Source organism: Neopsephotus bourkii, unplaced genomic scaffold, assembly GCF_033783945.1.
Source record: "Neopsephotus bourkii isolate Nb327-2 ecotype Australia unplaced genomic scaffold, CSIRO-AGI_Nbou_v1 NB_1675, whole genome shotgun sequence".
Taxonomy (NCBI): domain Eukaryota; kingdom Metazoa; phylum Chordata; class Aves; order Psittaciformes; family Psittacidae; genus Neopsephotus; species Neopsephotus bourkii.
Window position 1 is genome coordinate 242825 of NW_026902149.1, and position 16961 is coordinate 259785.

A 16961-nucleotide genomic window follows, 5' to 3' on the forward strand; every position below is an offset into this window, starting at 1 on the left:
CTTCTCTGGAGCAAATTTCTGATGTCTGAGTCCTCACCTTGCCTTCATCCTTTCTCTTTTCCAGGCTTTGTTCCAGTTATCCCCAGAAGCTACTGGTCCCTGTCTGGATCACTGACAAAGAGCTAGAGAATGTGGCGTCCTTTAGGTCGTGGAAAAGGATCCCTGTGGTGGTGTACAGGTAAGCATGAACCCAGAGCAGTGCTCTCCACCAAGAGAGCTGCCCTTTTTCTCGTTGTCTTGCACAGGGCATAGGGAAGCCAGGTCAGCAGAGCTGACGGGGCTGTGGGATGACAGTGACAGCTGCCTCCTGATCCTCATGCTGTGTATTCCTTTGCTTCCTTCCTGAAAACGTGCTGCTCCCAGGACTGCTCCCAGCGCACACATTGGCCTCCCTGGACATGCAGGCTGCAGTGGTAGTGCAGGGTGTTCTCCCAAAGGGAGAAAAAAATGCAGTCAAGTGTGGCCTTCAGTTAGATCTGAAGGTGTGGGTGACTCCTCCTATGGGAGATTCACCCAGAGCTCAGTGCCATATTAACATTCTCTTTCTCTGAGTTTCAAAACCTTTTTGCAGATTGCCACTTTGAAAAGGAATTTCAACCCAAATGGCCCTGTTGCAAGGCCCTGCTCTCAACTAAGGGCTCAGGCCTGGACATTCCTTTTAATGCCCAACCGCAAATCACTTCTGTTTTGACCCAGTTCTGAGAGTTTGACAACATCTAGGTAACAGAGTGAAATGTTTGCATGTGGCTGGTAAATAGTCCCTGGTCAGCCTTCCAAAAACAATCTGTCTGTACTGGGGGATGCAGGAGGCCAGGCAGCAAATAGAGCAGAGCTTTTAAGGGTAGAGGCCTGGTTTCTCACTAAACACATCTCCTGGGAGACTGACGTGTTTGAAACAAACGGGAGGCTGGTTGAATAGGTGCACACAGCCAGCGTGTGCGTTGTAAAATGTACAGTATGGAGTCAGCCTTAGACTCTGTTAGCAGTTACTAAATCCAGATATAAGAGACTTTGAAAATGCCAGAGCTGCACAACAAAGGACAACTCTGAGAAGTACAAAAGCTGGGAAACAAACCCAGTGAATTTGTACCTTAACTCTTTATCTTCATGTTGTGTGGTTGGCTGTCAGATACTGGCAAAACACAGTGTATTACTTCCAGAAGAACTAAATTCTAAAACAGAGTAACAGTAAAGCTACATATCACATGGAGCCTTTCCCTCTTTGTAGCCAAGTCAGCTAAGAAGTTCATTGTATTTGCGATTACTTTGGTCTGGTGCTGGAGGCTGTCCCAGTGTGCCTCCCACCCCAGGGCAAAGCCCTGTCTTCTTGCTACTCTGACAGTTATTTTGTGTATCACTGGAATAGTACCCCATAATTTACAAGCTGAGCTGCAGCCTGGGATCAGATTACAAGATGCTGACAAGTGATGTTACAAGATAGGACAAGTGCTTGCCAGTGTGTATCTCTTCAAGTCTTTTGGCCAGGAGGGTCTGTGAGGGCCATGGCTGCTTCTGGAGTGCCTTGTGTTGTATGGAAGGGACAGAAACGAAACGCCTCACACTCAGCTCCTCCTCAGTCATAGCTCAGGAGAGAGCGGATAGGTGGGCTCAGGCACATGCCTCCCACGGGCTCTATAACCACAGGACTGATTGGTAGACTCCATAGCTTTTGGAGAGCGAGGCTGAGCTCGTGTGGTCACTGTCAGAGCTGTAACACATGACACCAAAGGTGAGTTTTCTTTAAAAAAAAAAAAAGCAGAAATTTACATCCCCCCCTCTGAGCCCACAGTGCTCAGAGAGCCTCAGGAGAGATGCAGGAGCCTCCAGGCACAATTCACCTTTAAAACAATGGAAAGGATGCCATGGATTATTTAGCTGACAAGAGGCAGAGGGGCGCTGCGGAGTGCTCTCTGCACAGCCACCTTCAGAAGACCTTGAGCCTATGGCAGCAAGAGAGCTCCTCACAGGTGCTCAGCAGCACCTTTGCCCATGTTGGTGCTGCAGTAGCTGCCTGGGAAGCAGCAGCCAGAGAGTGGATATTGCTCTGATAGCGGAATAGACTCCACAACTTGGTTAAAGTTGTAAAGTAGGTATGCTTTATTCAGCTGAAGACGCACGGGGGATTGGTCCTCCAAAAGTCATGCGTGCCTCAGTGTTGTTTCCCTTTACATTTATCCTCTAAAGTTACAAGGTTGCACAATACGCCTATACATATTCATATTCTACCCCCGCTTCGTATTATAATGACCTAGAAAGTCCTCTGCGCCTGCGCAGTGCCCCCTCTGGTCATGTGCAGGGGTCTCAAGATGAAGTAAATGAGTCTTCCTCCTGTGGGTAGGGGTCTTCAAGATGAAGTAAATGAGTCTTCCTCTTCTTGAACTTGTCACCTTTTAGTCTTTACACATATGGCCTTAGGGTTTGGTCGGTGCCCCAGCCATAAACCATCTGCTTCTTCCCATATCCGGCGCCTGCTTTTCCTTATCAATAGCTACTTATCATTATAATCAGGTGTCTGCTTATCAATATGACCAGGTGCCTGCTTTTGCTTATCAATAGGACTTGGTGTCTTTGTTCTGCTTAGTAAGCACTTACAACAGACAATACCTTGTCTAGGCAAGTAAATTCCTCTAACACAAGTAAAATCCTCTAACACAAGCAAATTCCTCTAACCCCCCTGTACAACCCCCCTGTACATTGGTCAACCCTCTGCATCAGCTCCAGCCCCATGGCTTGAGTGCTCAGTTTCAGGCTTTTGAAGCATGGCAGAGACAGGAATTTAGCACAGAGACTCAGGGAATAAGGGCACTTAACGCACATGTACCTCAGTGGGGAAATTTTAGGTGACAGCTCTGTAAAGCCTCTAAGCTCTCTGTTGTGTTTTAAGCTAAGCTGCTGACTCTACATTGTGTATGAGCAATAAATGGCCAGAAATTAACAGAGAGTGTCTCAAGAGATATTAGTTGATGTTTTCTGAACGATTGTTCTGGGTTAAATGGCATGTGTGAACAGTCTTAGGTGTGCTCTAGCCTTGTACTCTGAATAAATCTGGGAGCTGATAATTGATAAACTGCAAAGGCACCTCATACTCCAGCTGTGGATTCTGAAAGGGTCTCGAGTCATTAAAACTAAACTGAGGATCCCTAAAGACCAAGTTAAACCACTCTGTCACCTTCTGCCTCTCCAGTGGCAAGAAAAAGCTTTTCAACTTTGAGGAAGACCTCCACAAAAATCCCCAGTAAGGAAAGACCTGAAATGCTTCATATGCTCATACTGGGAGACCTGCAGAAGCATGCGGTCCAGCCATGGGCGCTCTCCTGACCTGGGAAGCTCATTGCAAGTTCACTTGTGGTTTTGGTTCACCCACTGGCTCCTTATGTACCTTCTGCTTGCTGATGACTTCATGCTCATCGATGCTGGCTGTATTTCTTTGTGTTTATTGGCATGTTGCTGTGTCTCTTGAAACTGGCTACCTCAAGGCCAGCCTCTGCCTGGCAGTTGGTGCAGTGCTGGGAAGTTTGTGCCGGCGAGTTTTCTTAACCTAACGTGACTCTTGGGCAATGTTGGTAGCATTGTATTAAGCAGGCTGCTCTGGCTTGAAGTGGCCTCTGCTCCCCAAGACAGTGTCCTCATCCCAACTGGCTGTCAGGAGCAGTCCCTGGCACAGAACCTGCCTTTCCCAAAACCGTGCTCAGGTAGTGGGAAGGTGCTGGTTGGCACAGGCCAGGAGCTCTGGGTGTGCTCACAAACCAGCCTGCACCATCACAGGCAGGTGCTCGAGTTCCCACCTTGGCTCTGTTTCATTTACTAGTATATACAAAGCCTTTGCTGCTGTGTTAACCATTCTTGAGTGATCCTGGAGGCAGGAATAGATCTGGGAAGGACTGCTCTGTATGTCACCTTGAAAAAGAAGACAGAGAGCACAGAAAGATAAAAAGACTCTGCAGTTTAAATTCTTCATCATTGTTGTCTATAAGATGGCAATTAACAATAATACATTTTCTGTGTTTATTGACAAGTTGTCTCAGGAGAATAAGGGGACCTTGTCTTTGAGAAGCAAAACCATTCCTGCAAACTGCAGTAGCTGCTGAGAGACACCACCCACCGCTGTTAGGAGTCCAAAGCCTTGACACTTTTTTGTGGTGTGCCTCCAAGAACAGGCATTGTCTCCTCTGTGGAACAGCAGAGCCCCTTACAGGGGTGCAGTAGGAGAGAGATGTCTTCAGGATGCTTCTAGAGCCCTCACTGCAGCTAAGCAGCCCTTGCCTAATGGGCTGAGGGTGGTGCTGGTGTGCAGTAGGATCTAGAATGTTACACCCCCAACATGGCCATCAGAGCAGCCTTTTCAGAGGTGCTGACCTACAATAAACAAACTTGGATGTGATTAGTCAGGAGCTTTACATCTTCATCCTTACTGCAGCTCATCTGCAGAGAGGCACTTGGGGTAGGGAGGGACAGGCACTGCTGTTGTATAGAGCTGAGGGGCAAGGCTGGCTGGTTCATTATCCTGTCCCCAGGAGCAGCATCACAGGGAAGTGTCACAAGTGTGCTGGTGTTCTTCCCTGGTGCATCTCTGGAGCAACCACTATCTGAGCTTTCCTATGACAGATATTCAGGAGAGTGTGGGCTTATGCTCTGTGGTTGCTTGGTAGGCCTCCATCCATGACTTCGATGCATTTTGGAACCAATTCACACTTCCACGTTGCACTGTGGCAGCAAGTGCACTGTCTGGCTTGCTGCTTGTACAAAAAATGCTTGTTGTTTTTGTTAAGCATATGACATGATCGTTCCAGTGCTTGTTTCCATGTCTGTTAGGGAAAAATAAGACTAATATTCCAAACCCAATTTTTATACCTTTCGTGACCACCTCTATCCATTTGTGCCCTTCTCTCATGGTGGGAAGCTGTTTCCTACTTACATTCTCCCTGTAGCGAAGCTCTTCTGCACCTCTGATTTGTCTGTGCCACCCTTCTCTGGAGGTCACAGCACTACTTTATCCTTTTCAAGATGGATTAGAGAGAAATTTGTGTCATCTTGAAGATGCTTTAAGATGTGAAATACTATATTTTTATATAATATTTTCTGTCTTATTCTTTTCCAAATGACTGCTAGTGCATTCTTAACCCTTTTGCTTCTCTTGAGCACTGAGCTGAGGCTTTCTGAGAGTACCACAGTGATTTCAAAGTCTTTGAGATATGGCCACTGATTTGATTCACACTGCTTCTTGTCATAGCTGTGGTTAAGATCATCCAGTTCCAACCACCTGCCCCTTCCACTAGGGCAGCTTGCTCCAAGCCCTGTCCAACCTGGCCTTGAGCACTGCCAGGGATGGGGCAGCCACAGCTTCTCTGGGCACCCTGTGCCAGCGCCTCAGCACCCTCCCAGGGAAGAATTTCTTCCATATGTCTTACCTGAACTTGCCCTGTTTTAAGATTAAACCCACCACCCCTTGTCCTATCACTGCAGACCCTGATGAAGCGTCCTTCTCCAGCATCCTTATAGCCCCCTTCAGATACTGGAAGCTGCTCTGAGGTCTCCACACAGCTTCTTTTCTCCAGGCTGAACAGCCTCAACTTTCTCAGCCTGTGTCCATACAGGAGGTGCTCCAGGCCCTGATCGTCTTCATGGCCTCCTCTGGACTTGCTCCAACAGCTCCATGTCCTCCTTATGTTGAGGACACCAGAACTGCACCCAGTGCTGCAAGTGGGGTCTCACAGAGCAGAGCAGAGGGGCAGGATCACCTCCTTTGACCTGCTGGTCATGCTCTGGGGGTGCAGCACAGCACACAGCAGGGTCCTGGGCTCAAGTGCAAACTGAAGCCAGGTTATGGGGAGCTTCTCACCAACCAACACCCCAAGTCCTCTGCAGGGTGATCTGAATCACTGCTCCAGAGTAGAGGCACAAAAGTACTCAGAGGGGAAGCTCCCTGGGGTTGTTCCTCACCTCTTCAGGGATCTTCATTTAGGGTCTCGCTTCTTTTGCAGACACGTGCGCAATGGGGCAGTGATTGCACGTTGCAGCCAGCCTGAAATCAGCTGGTGGGGCTGGCGAAACGCTGACGATGAGTACCTTGTGACATCTATTGCCAAAGCCTGTGCCTTGAACCCTGGAGTGAAGGTATCCGGCAGTGTGCCGCACACCGGGAGCAGTGACGGCAGCGAGGCCTGCGACTTCGGTGAGCCAGCTCACTCCTTTCCACTCTTTCTTAAACACACAATTATTCCATGCTTCCTACACCCAAGCGTCACTGTTGCTGCTAACAGGGCTGTTACCATGCAGGGATTAAAGCCAGGATCCGAATGGATAATTTGGGCCCTGTCATGCCTTGGCTGCAGTGTGTGGGATGGGTTACTGGGCCCTTTCATGGTCAGCATTGGGTGGCCCTGGGGGCAGGTTGTAGGAGAGGGGGATGCCAGGACCTCAGTCCATGTCTCTCTCTGCAGACTCATCCCTGACCGCGTGTTCAGGTGTGGAGAATGCTGGAACTCCTCAGAAGCTGCTGATTCTTGATGCCAGGTCCTACACTGCAGCCGTGGCCAACAGAGCGAAGGGAGGCGGCTGCGAATGTGAAGGTACACAGGGCTGAGCCCATCCCAGGACATCTTCCTGTTGGACCTGCTTCATTGAGCAGGGCCTAGAGCAGGTGGGGGTCGGGTCAGGTTTTGGTACTTTGGGAGCATGTTCCTCTACTTGCTCGTGCAAAGTCTGTTACTGCAGATACATTGCTGCAGGTCCGCAAGGCTTCTGCAGGCCTGCCTGCCTGCTGGGGACCAGGAATTGTGCAGTGAGGAGACAGCCTCCACATGTGTTGCTGCGGTGGCAGCAGCTCTCTCTGAACATCTCCATCTCTGTTGTGTTCAGAGTATTACCCAAACTGTGAAGTCGTGTTCATGGGCATGGCCAACATCCACTCCATCCGGAACAGCTTCCAGTATCTGCGTGCTGTCTGCAGCCAGGTGCCAGACCCCAGCAAGTGAGTGACTTTTCTGTAGCTGACTTTGATGCCATGTCAATGTCCTGGGGCTTTTCCCTCCCTTTTCCTTTTTCCGATCTCAGGTTTCTACCTCAGAAAATTGAGAGATAGGAAAGTGCTCACAGTGCTTGAATGCTGCTTTTTGGCTCCCTGGTTATCCAGAGGGGATTGCAGCACTGCCTGAGTGTCACTTAGCTGTGTGTGTTCTCTGGGGGTTTCTCAAATGTGGCTGTATCTGGGAGAAAACTGAAATTAAGAGTTGGATTCTTTGCACTTAATCCCAGGCTGGCTGGCTTCTCTGGAACGTGTTTTTTGAAGACTGGTTTTCATAGAGGGCTCCAAGAAGACTTAGATTAACATTTATCTGCTTTTCTCACTGGAGAGTGAAGCAACAGTTTTCTTGCTTTTTGCCCACGTTCTAGCTGGCTTTCAGCCCTGGAGAGTACCAAGTGGCTGCAGCACCTTTCTGTCATGCTGAAAGCAGCGGTGCTAGTCTCCAGTGCGGTTGACAGAGAAGGGCGTCCAGTGCTGGTTCATTGCTCTGATGGCTGGGACAGGACTCCACAGATTGTAGCACTGGCCAAGATTCTTCTGGACCCTTACTACAGGACCATGGAGGTACGAGTGGTGCTGTGCTGCTGGCTCATGGCTTTTGAAAGTCATTTTTTCATAGAATACTAATAATAGAATCCTAGAATGGTTTGGGTTGGAAGGGATCTTAAAGCTCATCCAGTTCCAACCCCCTCCCACGGGCAGGGACCCCTTCCACTGGAGCAGCTTGCTCCAAGCCCCTGTGTCCAACCTGCCCTTGAGCACTGCCAGGGATGGGGCAGCCACAGCTTCTCTGGGCACCCTGTGCCAGTGCCTTAGCACCCTCACAGGGAAGAGCTTCTGCCTAAGAGCTCAGCTCAATCCCCCTCTGGCAGGTTCAAGCCATTCCCCTTGGCCTGTCCCTACAGGCCCCTGTCCAAAGCCCCTCTCCAGCTTTCTTTTAGCCCCCCTTTGTCACAGTCTCCAGAGAAAGCAGGATTGCATTTGTTAATGAGCTTAGTGGCATTTCAAAGCTGCTGTTGTGCATGCTGTGTTTTTTCCATGCTCACCTCTGCCTGTTTCCAGTGTACTGTACCTCGCTGCTCTGCCCAGCCTGGTGAAGCGCTGCAGTAAATAGCTCTTGTGTTCAAGGTTCAGCTGCTTCCCTACTCTAATTGTGCATATTCTTCAAGCTGTTTGTTGTATAGGAATAACAGCTGTGAGTTCATGTTTGGCAATCTCTGCCATTCAGGTAGCTTTGCTCCCAGATGAAGCACTGGTGCAACACTGAGCCTGCCTGGCACTGCTGGGGTATGGGGTCTACAGCAAAGGATCTGCAGGTACATTTTCTTGTATACACAGGGCTTCCAGGTGCTTGTTGAATCGGATTGGCTGGATTTTGGTCACAAGTTTGGCGATCGCTGTGGTCACCAGGAGAAGGTGGAAGACCAGAATGAGCAGTGCCCGGTTTTTCTCCAGTGGCTGGATGCTGTTCATCAGCTTCTGAAGCAATTTCCTTGCCTCTTTGAATTCAACGAAGCTTTCTTGGTAAGAAATATGCATGCAAACATCTTTTTGTTTTCCTTGCCAGGTGTGAGCAGAGGTGCAGGGAGTGCCATGATTTTTTGCAGTGTGGTAGTTGAAAAAAATACATAAATTGGATTCTCTAAAAATGGGAAAGTGCCTGAGCAGTGCTGGGGCTCTCTCCTGCATTCCTGATGTCCCTTCTCTGTGCGGGTCCAAGCCCTGCCCTTTGATTGTGATATTTTGACCTGGCTCTGTGTGTGTGATGCTTCCGTGAGCTGTTGGCCATTTCCTCCCCTCCCAGTGGTGCTGCAGGCTCAGAGCACCCAGCTGATTTTACAGGGAAGAAGAGTTTTTGTTCCCTGGTTTCCCTGAATCCTTTCTTCTTCAGGTCCGTTTCTAGCCCAGATACCATCGGCAGTGCTGTTCTGACTGAAAGCCTGATTTGTGTATCTCATAGCAATACAAGTATGAAACATAAACCAGGGAATAATAGCTATTAATCTCTGTCGTATCAAATAATACAGGTTTGGGTTCCAGAGGGATGCGTATGGTATCAGTGGACTGTTGCTTTCACTTTAATGTAGGTGATTCCTGTTGCTCTCTCCTCTCTGCCCTGCCCTGTGTGGAAGAGAGGACAGCAGCAAGGTCACTGGCTGGGTGGGAAATGTGTGAGCCAACCCAGAGAAGTGGAGGATGTTTGGCCTGTACACAGGAGACACAGTTTCCCAAGACCTTTGACAGTTGTCCCCCTCCTGATGCTGCAGGTGAAACTGGTGCAGCACACGTATTCCTGCCTCTATGGGACCTTCCTTGGGAACAGCCCCTGTGAGCGAGAGATGCACAACATCTACAAGCGTACCTGCTCTGTCTGGTCCCTCCTGCGAGCTGGCAATAAGAACTTCCACAATCTTCTCTACATGCCAGGATCTGAGCAGGTCCGTAAAGCTCCTGGCCCAGCTTTCCAGGCCTTTTGCCTGCCAGGCAACACAGGTAGCATGGGGAGAGGTTGGAGGGGTTTCCTTTTGCGTTCATTTCTAATCAGAAGTGGTTGTTGCAGGTGCTGCACCCAGTGTGCCATGTGCGAGCGCTGCATCTTTGGACAGCAGTCTATCTCCCAACTTCCTCACCGCATCCTCTGGGACAGGATGATATGGACATTTATCCACCCCCTGGATCTCAGAGCCAGGAGTTCAGTGGCAGATGTTTGGACAGGTAAGAGCATAGAGGTCAAGGCCCAGGTTGCTGCCTACTCACAGTCCTTCTTTCCCTCCTTGCTCATTGTAGTTCCTCTGGTTTACCTGTGGTTCTCATCCTTCCCGTGAAAAGCAGGAGCCCTTTAGCACTGTCGCAGCGAGGAACATGTTCAGTCCTCCACTGGACCTAAAAGGTCAAAGGCCATGCTATAGAGTTACGCAGTTCAGCTCATCCTGCTGCTACACCCCTCCCTGCCCACCCTATGATCTGCAATTAGGAACATTTCCCTTCTCTCCTCTCAGTTTTGACTGAAATGAGGGAAGTTTCATCAGGGGTTTTGTTGAGAAGTTTTTGCATTTTTTGCAATCTAGATTACCAAAGACAAGATCCATGGACGACCTGCTCTCAGCCTGTGACTCCAGCAGCCCACTGACCCGCACATCTAGTGATCCCAACCTGAATAACCACTGTCAGGAAGTCCGGGTGGGCTTGGAAGCCTGGCACACCACCAACGAGGGAGCTGAGCTGCATGTGGGTGAAGGCAGTGCGGTGGCTGCAGGAGAACCACGGCAGGTGGAGGAAGAAGAGGAAAACGCTGCCGTGCAAGCCAGTAGCGCTTGCAGCAAGCGTGCTGAGCACCAAGGACACAGCAAGGAACTGAGCAGCTGGGCTTCAGTGCCAGCAAGCAGTGTCTCTGCGGAGGCTGAAAAGGGAAATAGAACATACACGGAGGAAGTGGACAGCATGTGTCCAGCTCCAAATTCTTCTGGACAGGAAGATGTCGACAGGGTTTCCGCCAGTTCTGGAAAGCAGTTAGAATCCTGTTGCCAGGAACTAGAAACCTGTCCCCAAGAACCTTTGAAGGCTGCTGGCATGGTGTCCCCTGGAGGAGACTGCCCCAAGAGAAATGCCACATGCCAAGACATTCCCAGCCAGGCGTCCCTGGCAACAAACACCCCTTGCCTGGACATCCCAGGCCCTGCCCTGACCGTCCCCTGCCTGGATGAAGACAATAGCAAAAGTGATGCTAGAAGTAGCATGCCCTGTGAGGAGCCAGCCCGGCTGGGGAGAGTCCCTCTGGAGCAGTGGCGCAAGCCCATTTCCCAGAGCCAAAGCAGTGAGTTCTCCTTCCTGGGGTCCAACTGGGATAGTTTCCAAGGAATGGTGACGTCGCTTCCCAGTGGGGAGCCTGCACCCAAGCACCTCCTCTCCTACGGCTGCTGCAGCAAGAGGGTGAGCAGCAAACCTCTGCGGGTACCAAGCTTGTGCCTCAACAGCCAGTGGTCTGCCAGAGAAGGTGCAAAGCCCTCAGCCTGCCCTGGCCACAGCATGCATTTTGCAGGCTCTGCAGGGAAGCCCAGCCATTCATGGCTACCCTGCCACCTGAAACAAGTGTCTGGTCCCAAGCACATGCCACCAAAATGTCCATCTCCTGTGCCTCCTCTGTACCTGGACGATGACGGGCTGCCCTTCCCCACGGATGTGATCCAGCACCGGCTGCGGCAGATCGAGGCCAGCTACAAGCAGGAGGTGGAGCAGCTGCGCAGGCAAGTGCGAGAGCTGCAGCTGCGCCTGGACATCCGCCACTTCTGCTCCCCCCCGGCTGAACCTCCCATGGACTATGAGGATGACTTTGTAAGTAACTGCTCCCCTCACACTGCCCTCTCTGACTGTGGTTCTCGATACCTTTCTTCTGGAGTGGGTCCTGCCCATGCACCGTGTTCTCATGTCACCCAGAAGTACCTCTGCTTCTTGAGGGCCAAGCAATGGCTCCTACATGGTCATGAATGCTTCAATCCCTTGTATGGGGAGCTGTGGAGCCACCCCCATGCCCTCAGCAAGCACCAAGTGGGGTTAGAGCAGGGAATGGCCTTGGCCGTGTGACAGAGGCAGCTGAGGGGATCTGTGATTCTTTTTGCAGACATGTTTGAAGGAGTCGGACAGCAGCGACACTGAGGATTTCTGTTCCGATCATAGTGAGGACTGTTTGTCAGAAGCAAGCTGGGAGCCTGTGGATAAGAAGGAGACTGAGGTACGTGTCCTGGTGCAGCAGCAGTTATGCAGCAGGAGAGGATGTTTCTTTGTGGCTAACTTTGGCAGCAGAGAGTGATCTGAAAGCAAGGGAGAGAACAGCCACCCTTGTCCTTTAGCACACCCTCTGGTGCTGCTGTGTCTGATAGAAGGCAGCCTGTCGGGTGGGCTCCCTCTGCTGACCTGTTGTGGTCCAAAGCCACGTCTCAGCCAGCGCTGAGGTCCTGAGACATGGCTGTTGTGGAGTTACAAACTGAGAGCTGATGAGGACTGGTGTCTGCCCTAGGTCACGCGGTGGGTTCCAGACCATATGGCCTCACACTGTTTTAACTGCGATTGTGAATTCTGGCTGGCCAAGCGGAGGCACCACTGCAGGTAAACGTTATCTCTGTAGTTCCACTGCTCTTCTCAGCCTCTTCCTCACAGACCTCGCTGTCCTGGGTTCAGCGGTAGCAGTCATTTTTCTCCTTCCTAGTAACTGGTGCAGTGCTGTGGTTTTGACTTTAGCCTGAGAACAATGCTAACTAACACACTGATGGTTTTAGTTGTTGCTAAGATCAAGGACTTTTCAGTCTCATGATCTGCCAGCGGGGAGTGGCGCAGGAAGCCAGGAGGAATCAGGGGCAGGACACCTGACCCAGACTAGCCAAAGGAGTATTCCATACCACAGCACATCATGCCCAGTGTATGAACAGGGGAGAGATAATCGGAAGGCCCAGATCACTGCTTGGGTTGAACTGGGTATCAGCTGGGGGGGGTGGTGAGCGGTTGTATTCTCTTCCCTTGTTACTTCCCTTATCATTATTGGTGGCAGCAGCAGTGGTTTGTGTTGTACCTTAGTTACTGGACTGCTCTTATCTCAACCCGTGGGAGTTACATTCTTTCCATCCTCCTCCACATCCCTCCAAGAATGAGGAGGGGACAAGGGGGCAGTGAGCGAGCGGGTGCATGGTCCTGAGTTACCGGCAGGGCTCAAACCACAAAACTCACCAAACGCCTGCCTGCAATGAATGTTCCCTCCAGCTCCAAGAAGGAAGTTTTAAGTTTTCCCTTATTTTCCAGGCCTCATGAACTCCCTGCAGATATCCTTTCTACATTGTTCGTGTGTCTGTTTTTCCAAGCTCTTCCATCCTTCTCCTGGGTGGTAATGGTAGAATCATAGAATAGTTACAGGTGGAAAGGACCTTAAGATCATCTAGTTCCAGCTCCCCTTCCGTAGGCAGAGACACCTCACACTAAACCATGCCACCCAAGGCTCTGTCCAGCCTGGCCTTGAACACCACCAGGGATGGAGCATTCACAGCTTCCCTGGGAAACCCATTCCAGTGCCTCACCACCCTTACAGTAAAGAACTTCCCCCTTATATCCAATCTAAACTTCCCCTGTTTAAGTTTTAACCCATTACCTCTTGTCCTGTCTCTGCAGTTCCTAATGAAGAGTCCCTCCCAGTATCCTTATAGGCCCCCTGCAGATACTGGAAGGCTGCTATGAGAACTCCACAAAGCCTTCCCCTCTCCAGGCTGAGCAGCCTCAACTTTCTCAGCCCATTAGTCCCTCCTTCGTGCTAGCCAGTTAGCTTGCACTGGAGACCACAGCGTGTACTTTAAGAAACAGGTCGACAAGCCATGAGTAAGGCTGGTATTTCACCCCTGAACTGCATCCTTTGTACTTGATAAGGTTTTGCTCTAGTGTTCCGAGCTCTCTTTTCACAGGTTGTTTTTGCTCCTTGACAGGAACTGTGGGAACGTGTTTTGTGCTGCTTGCTGCCACCTGAAGTTGCCCATCCCTGATCAACAGTTGTATGACCCTGTCCTGGTTTGTAACTCCTGTTATGACCACATCCAAGTCTCTCGTGCCAGGGAACTCATGAGCCAACATCTGAAGAAGCCCATTGCCACAGCTTCCAGCTGAATGCCAGCACAAGGGACCTCTCTAAGCCCAGCCTTTCCTGTCGTGGGTTTGACGGGCGACTGCCTCCACTGTCATTGTGAAGGCTTTTGATGCAAGGCTTGAACACCAAGCTTGAATGCATTGTCTTCAGCAGTCTTACTATCAGTCTGGAGCAGAGGAGCTCAGATTAGAGAGTATGGTGTGTGTGTGTCCCCGCTGGTACCATTGTAGCCTTGACAACCTAGGGCTAAAGAGGGGATTGCAACCTCTTTCTTTTGTGGGCTGGAAAACAGTGTTTTCACAGCTAGTGCCCATTCAAAGTACCCCCAAAGCAATAGAAAGGCATGTTTAGAACCAATTCCCACTGCGAAGGTCGGCTGCTGTGTGAGAAGGAAGAGGGCAGGCTCCAGTGCTGCCATGGGCTGTGGAAGGGCCTCAGGCCGGAGCAGCTCTGTGGATTCTCTTTCTGTGAGTGTGATTTGCGATCAGCTCGGTGAATAAGACTCGTCAGCCATCGCTAAGGGATCTTCTCTCGTGCATTGAAGGGAAATTCCCTGTGGCTGAAAACGGGCCCAGCAGATCTTGCCCGTTTCCATGCTCCGCTGGAACTGGTGAATGCACTTGACTTTGCCCCTGCCCCCAGCACTGCGGGGAGATGGGAGGTTGGCTTTTCACTTCTGCTCTGCCCGTCTGCTTGTCTGCGCTCATGTCACAGCCTGGTGCTACGAGGAATGGCACTCTGATCCTCTCCTGGCACGGAAACAGAACTCATGTACCTCTGTTGTTCCTCCTCCCCTTTTCTGCCCTCAGTTCTCCACTTCCTACTGCTCTTTATCCTGAAAACTTGATACCTTGAGGGTACAGGCCATAATGTGTTGTTTTACCTCCTGGAATGTACTGTCTGGTGTATGTGAGGGTTTCAGTTCAAATGCTGCTATATATTTCTGTGCACTTAATGTAACCCGAAGAAGGGAGAATGAAGCGTCGATACCAAAATGGGAATGGGGAAGGACACTGGCTCACACAGACACTGCTCTGTGCTTTTCACTTCAGCAGGTACAGCCAAGCTGCAGGATCAACAGGACATGTGCATCTGTTCAGCGGTGGAAACCATCTCTTCGACTTATGCCAGAGCTACCTAAAATGCCTCTTGAATTTGACTTTTTTGTTTGCTGTTCAGTGGTCAAAGTTCAGAGTTGCCAACTTGTAATGGGCTCTCTGCTTCTTTAAACCAGAGAGCAGGAATCCCAGCTTACCTGAGGAAAAGGGAGTGGGGGTAGAAAGAAAAACTGTCTAGGAAGAAGGTGGGCTTTGGGTGGGCTTTTAATCCCCAGATCCCTCGGGCAGCACCCGTCCCACCTCCTTTCCTGGAGATCTGTGGTGTTAATGAGGAAGAAGAGTTTCAAAGTGGGGATTTCTCTGCAGAAATGCAGAGGGGTTTTCCAGCTAAATGAACATGTCTGATAAATTCTGCACCTCAAGAGCTGAGACTTTGTGTGCGTAGGGAGGACCTGTGAGGATGTTTGGTTCTACTAACCAGGCAAAGTACTTTATGCTGTTGTGATCTCCCAAATTCTTTGCTAATGGTTTGTCATCTCTGTGGGAGGGAGTGGAATAACGACCCTGTCCTGCACTTTGATGTCAGCCTCTGGTTTTGTAAACCCCAATAGTGCAAGCAAAGCTAGCATCATCTGAAGACCCTGTACTTCCTTGGACTCTGCTGCTTTTCCATACTGGGAACAACCAAGATGGCTTTGGGAAGAGAAGGCACCTTGCTTCAGATCCTTCCCCGCCTTCTACCGTGCAGTCATTTCCAGACATGGGAGAGTGCCCATTGGGCTGGCAGAAGAAACTGGGTTTGCTCCTGTCTTGCACGTGTTGGAAAGACTGCATGCCACGGGGAAGCCAGAAACTAGGTACTCCTGGCCCTTCCCTTCAGGCCGTTAGTCCAAACTGCTTTTAGCTCTCGTGAGTTCAGCGTCACAATGTGCTGGCCAAAAACCTCTCAGATCAGTTCCGTGGCATTGTGACAAACAAAATGTGCTGGAGAACTCAATGCAGTCGAAATAAAATCTCTATATTAGTGCTGCTGTGTTTGGGACCCATTCTTTTGTTTGTGCTGAATTCTCGCGGTGCTCCCCAGGCTGCTGGTACTTGCTGCCTCTCCCCTTGGTGAAGGTACTGCAGGGATTTCATATTCCATGTCACAAATCAGAGTGAAGGGTAGGACACGCAGCCCCCTGTGCTGTGGTCTCCTACGCCGAGGCCCCCCATGCTCTTCCCAGCAAGTGTGCAGCTGCCTGGGACACCAGCCTCTTCCAGCCTCACCTCCAATGACCCAAACAGGGATTTTCCTTTTCCAGGGAAGGACTCGGACAGGGTGCACCAGCTCTCCACCAGCACGTTTATACCAGATTTTGTCTGGAACTTCTATGGTTGTGTTGTGCTCTGCAGAAAGACAGATGGGGACCGCTGTGCTTAGGTGCATGGGCCAAGGGAGATGTTGGGAAGTTACAGTTTGTGGTGGAGCTAGAAGGAATCTTCTAGAAAGCCTGTAATGAATTTAAAGCACCCACAGACCGTATAATTAAGCAGATGCTCTGGTAAACTAGTACTACAGTTCAGGTCAGTGTCCATATTGGACAGGTGCTACGGCAACATACAGCAGCCTTTCAAACACTTGAAGGGGCCGATAAGAAACCTGGAGCATCCTTTAAACAAGAGCCTGCAGGGCCAGGAAAAGGGGCCATGGCTTGAACCTGCCGGAGGGGAGACTGAGCTGAGCTCTTAGGCAGAAGCTCTTCCCTGTGAGGGTGCTGAGGCGCTGGCACAGGGTGCCCAGAGAAGCTGTGGCTGCCCCATCCCTGGCAGTGCTCAAGGCCAGGTTGGACACGGGCTTGGAGCAAGCTGCTCCAGTGGAAGGTGCGAGTGAGGCTGCCCCGGCCCCGCGTTCCCCCTGAGCCCCCGGGCCGGGGCCGCGCTGCAGGCGGGCGGTGCGGCGGGAGGGGGAGCCCGAGGCCCCGGCCGCGGCGGCTCCACCCTCGCTGTGTGTCCCAGGTAGGAGAGCGCGGCCGCCACCGCCCCGCCGGCCCTGCCGCTCCGCTCCGCCCCGCGCTCGGCCGAGGAGCGGCCTCCGCGGAGCCGGTGTCCGGCGGCCGCAGCCCCCGCCGGGCCCGCAGCCCGGCCCCGCCGCCGCTCCCGGCCCGTTCCGGCCCGGCCGCCGTCCTCCGCCCTCCGCCGTGCGCCCGCAGCCGCGTCCTGCGGCGGGAGCAGCACCCGGCGCTGCACGAGCCTTCCCGAGCCGCTTCGGCTCCGTCCT

The 16961-nt window shown here is 51.4% G+C and overlaps 1 protein-coding gene across 1 annotated transcript in view; it reads left to right on the top strand.

The window, feature by feature from the left end:
- MTMR4 (myotubularin related protein 4) overlaps window positions 1–15727 on the top strand; it is a 29186-nt gene extending 13459 nt beyond the window's left edge. The window contains exons 7-18 of the mRNA XM_061375749.1: window positions 65–178; window positions 5982–6172; window positions 6441–6569; window positions 6859–6970; window positions 7393–7588; window positions 8363–8548; window positions 9292–9462; window positions 9585–9739; window positions 10093–11356; window positions 11643–11753; window positions 12039–12127; window positions 13486–15727. Coding sequence (XP_061231733.1) covers window positions 65–178; window positions 5982–6172; window positions 6441–6569; window positions 6859–6970; window positions 7393–7588; window positions 8363–8548; window positions 9292–9462; window positions 9585–9739; window positions 10093–11356; window positions 11643–11753; window positions 12039–12127; window positions 13486–13663 — 2896 coding nt within the window. The 3' untranslated portion in view covers window positions 13664–15727. The remainder of the gene's footprint in view (window positions 1–64; window positions 179–5981; window positions 6173–6440; window positions 6570–6858; window positions 6971–7392; window positions 7589–8362; window positions 8549–9291; window positions 9463–9584; window positions 9740–10092; window positions 11357–11642; window positions 11754–12038; window positions 12128–13485) is intronic.
- Window positions 15728–16961: the final 1234 nt, after the last annotated feature.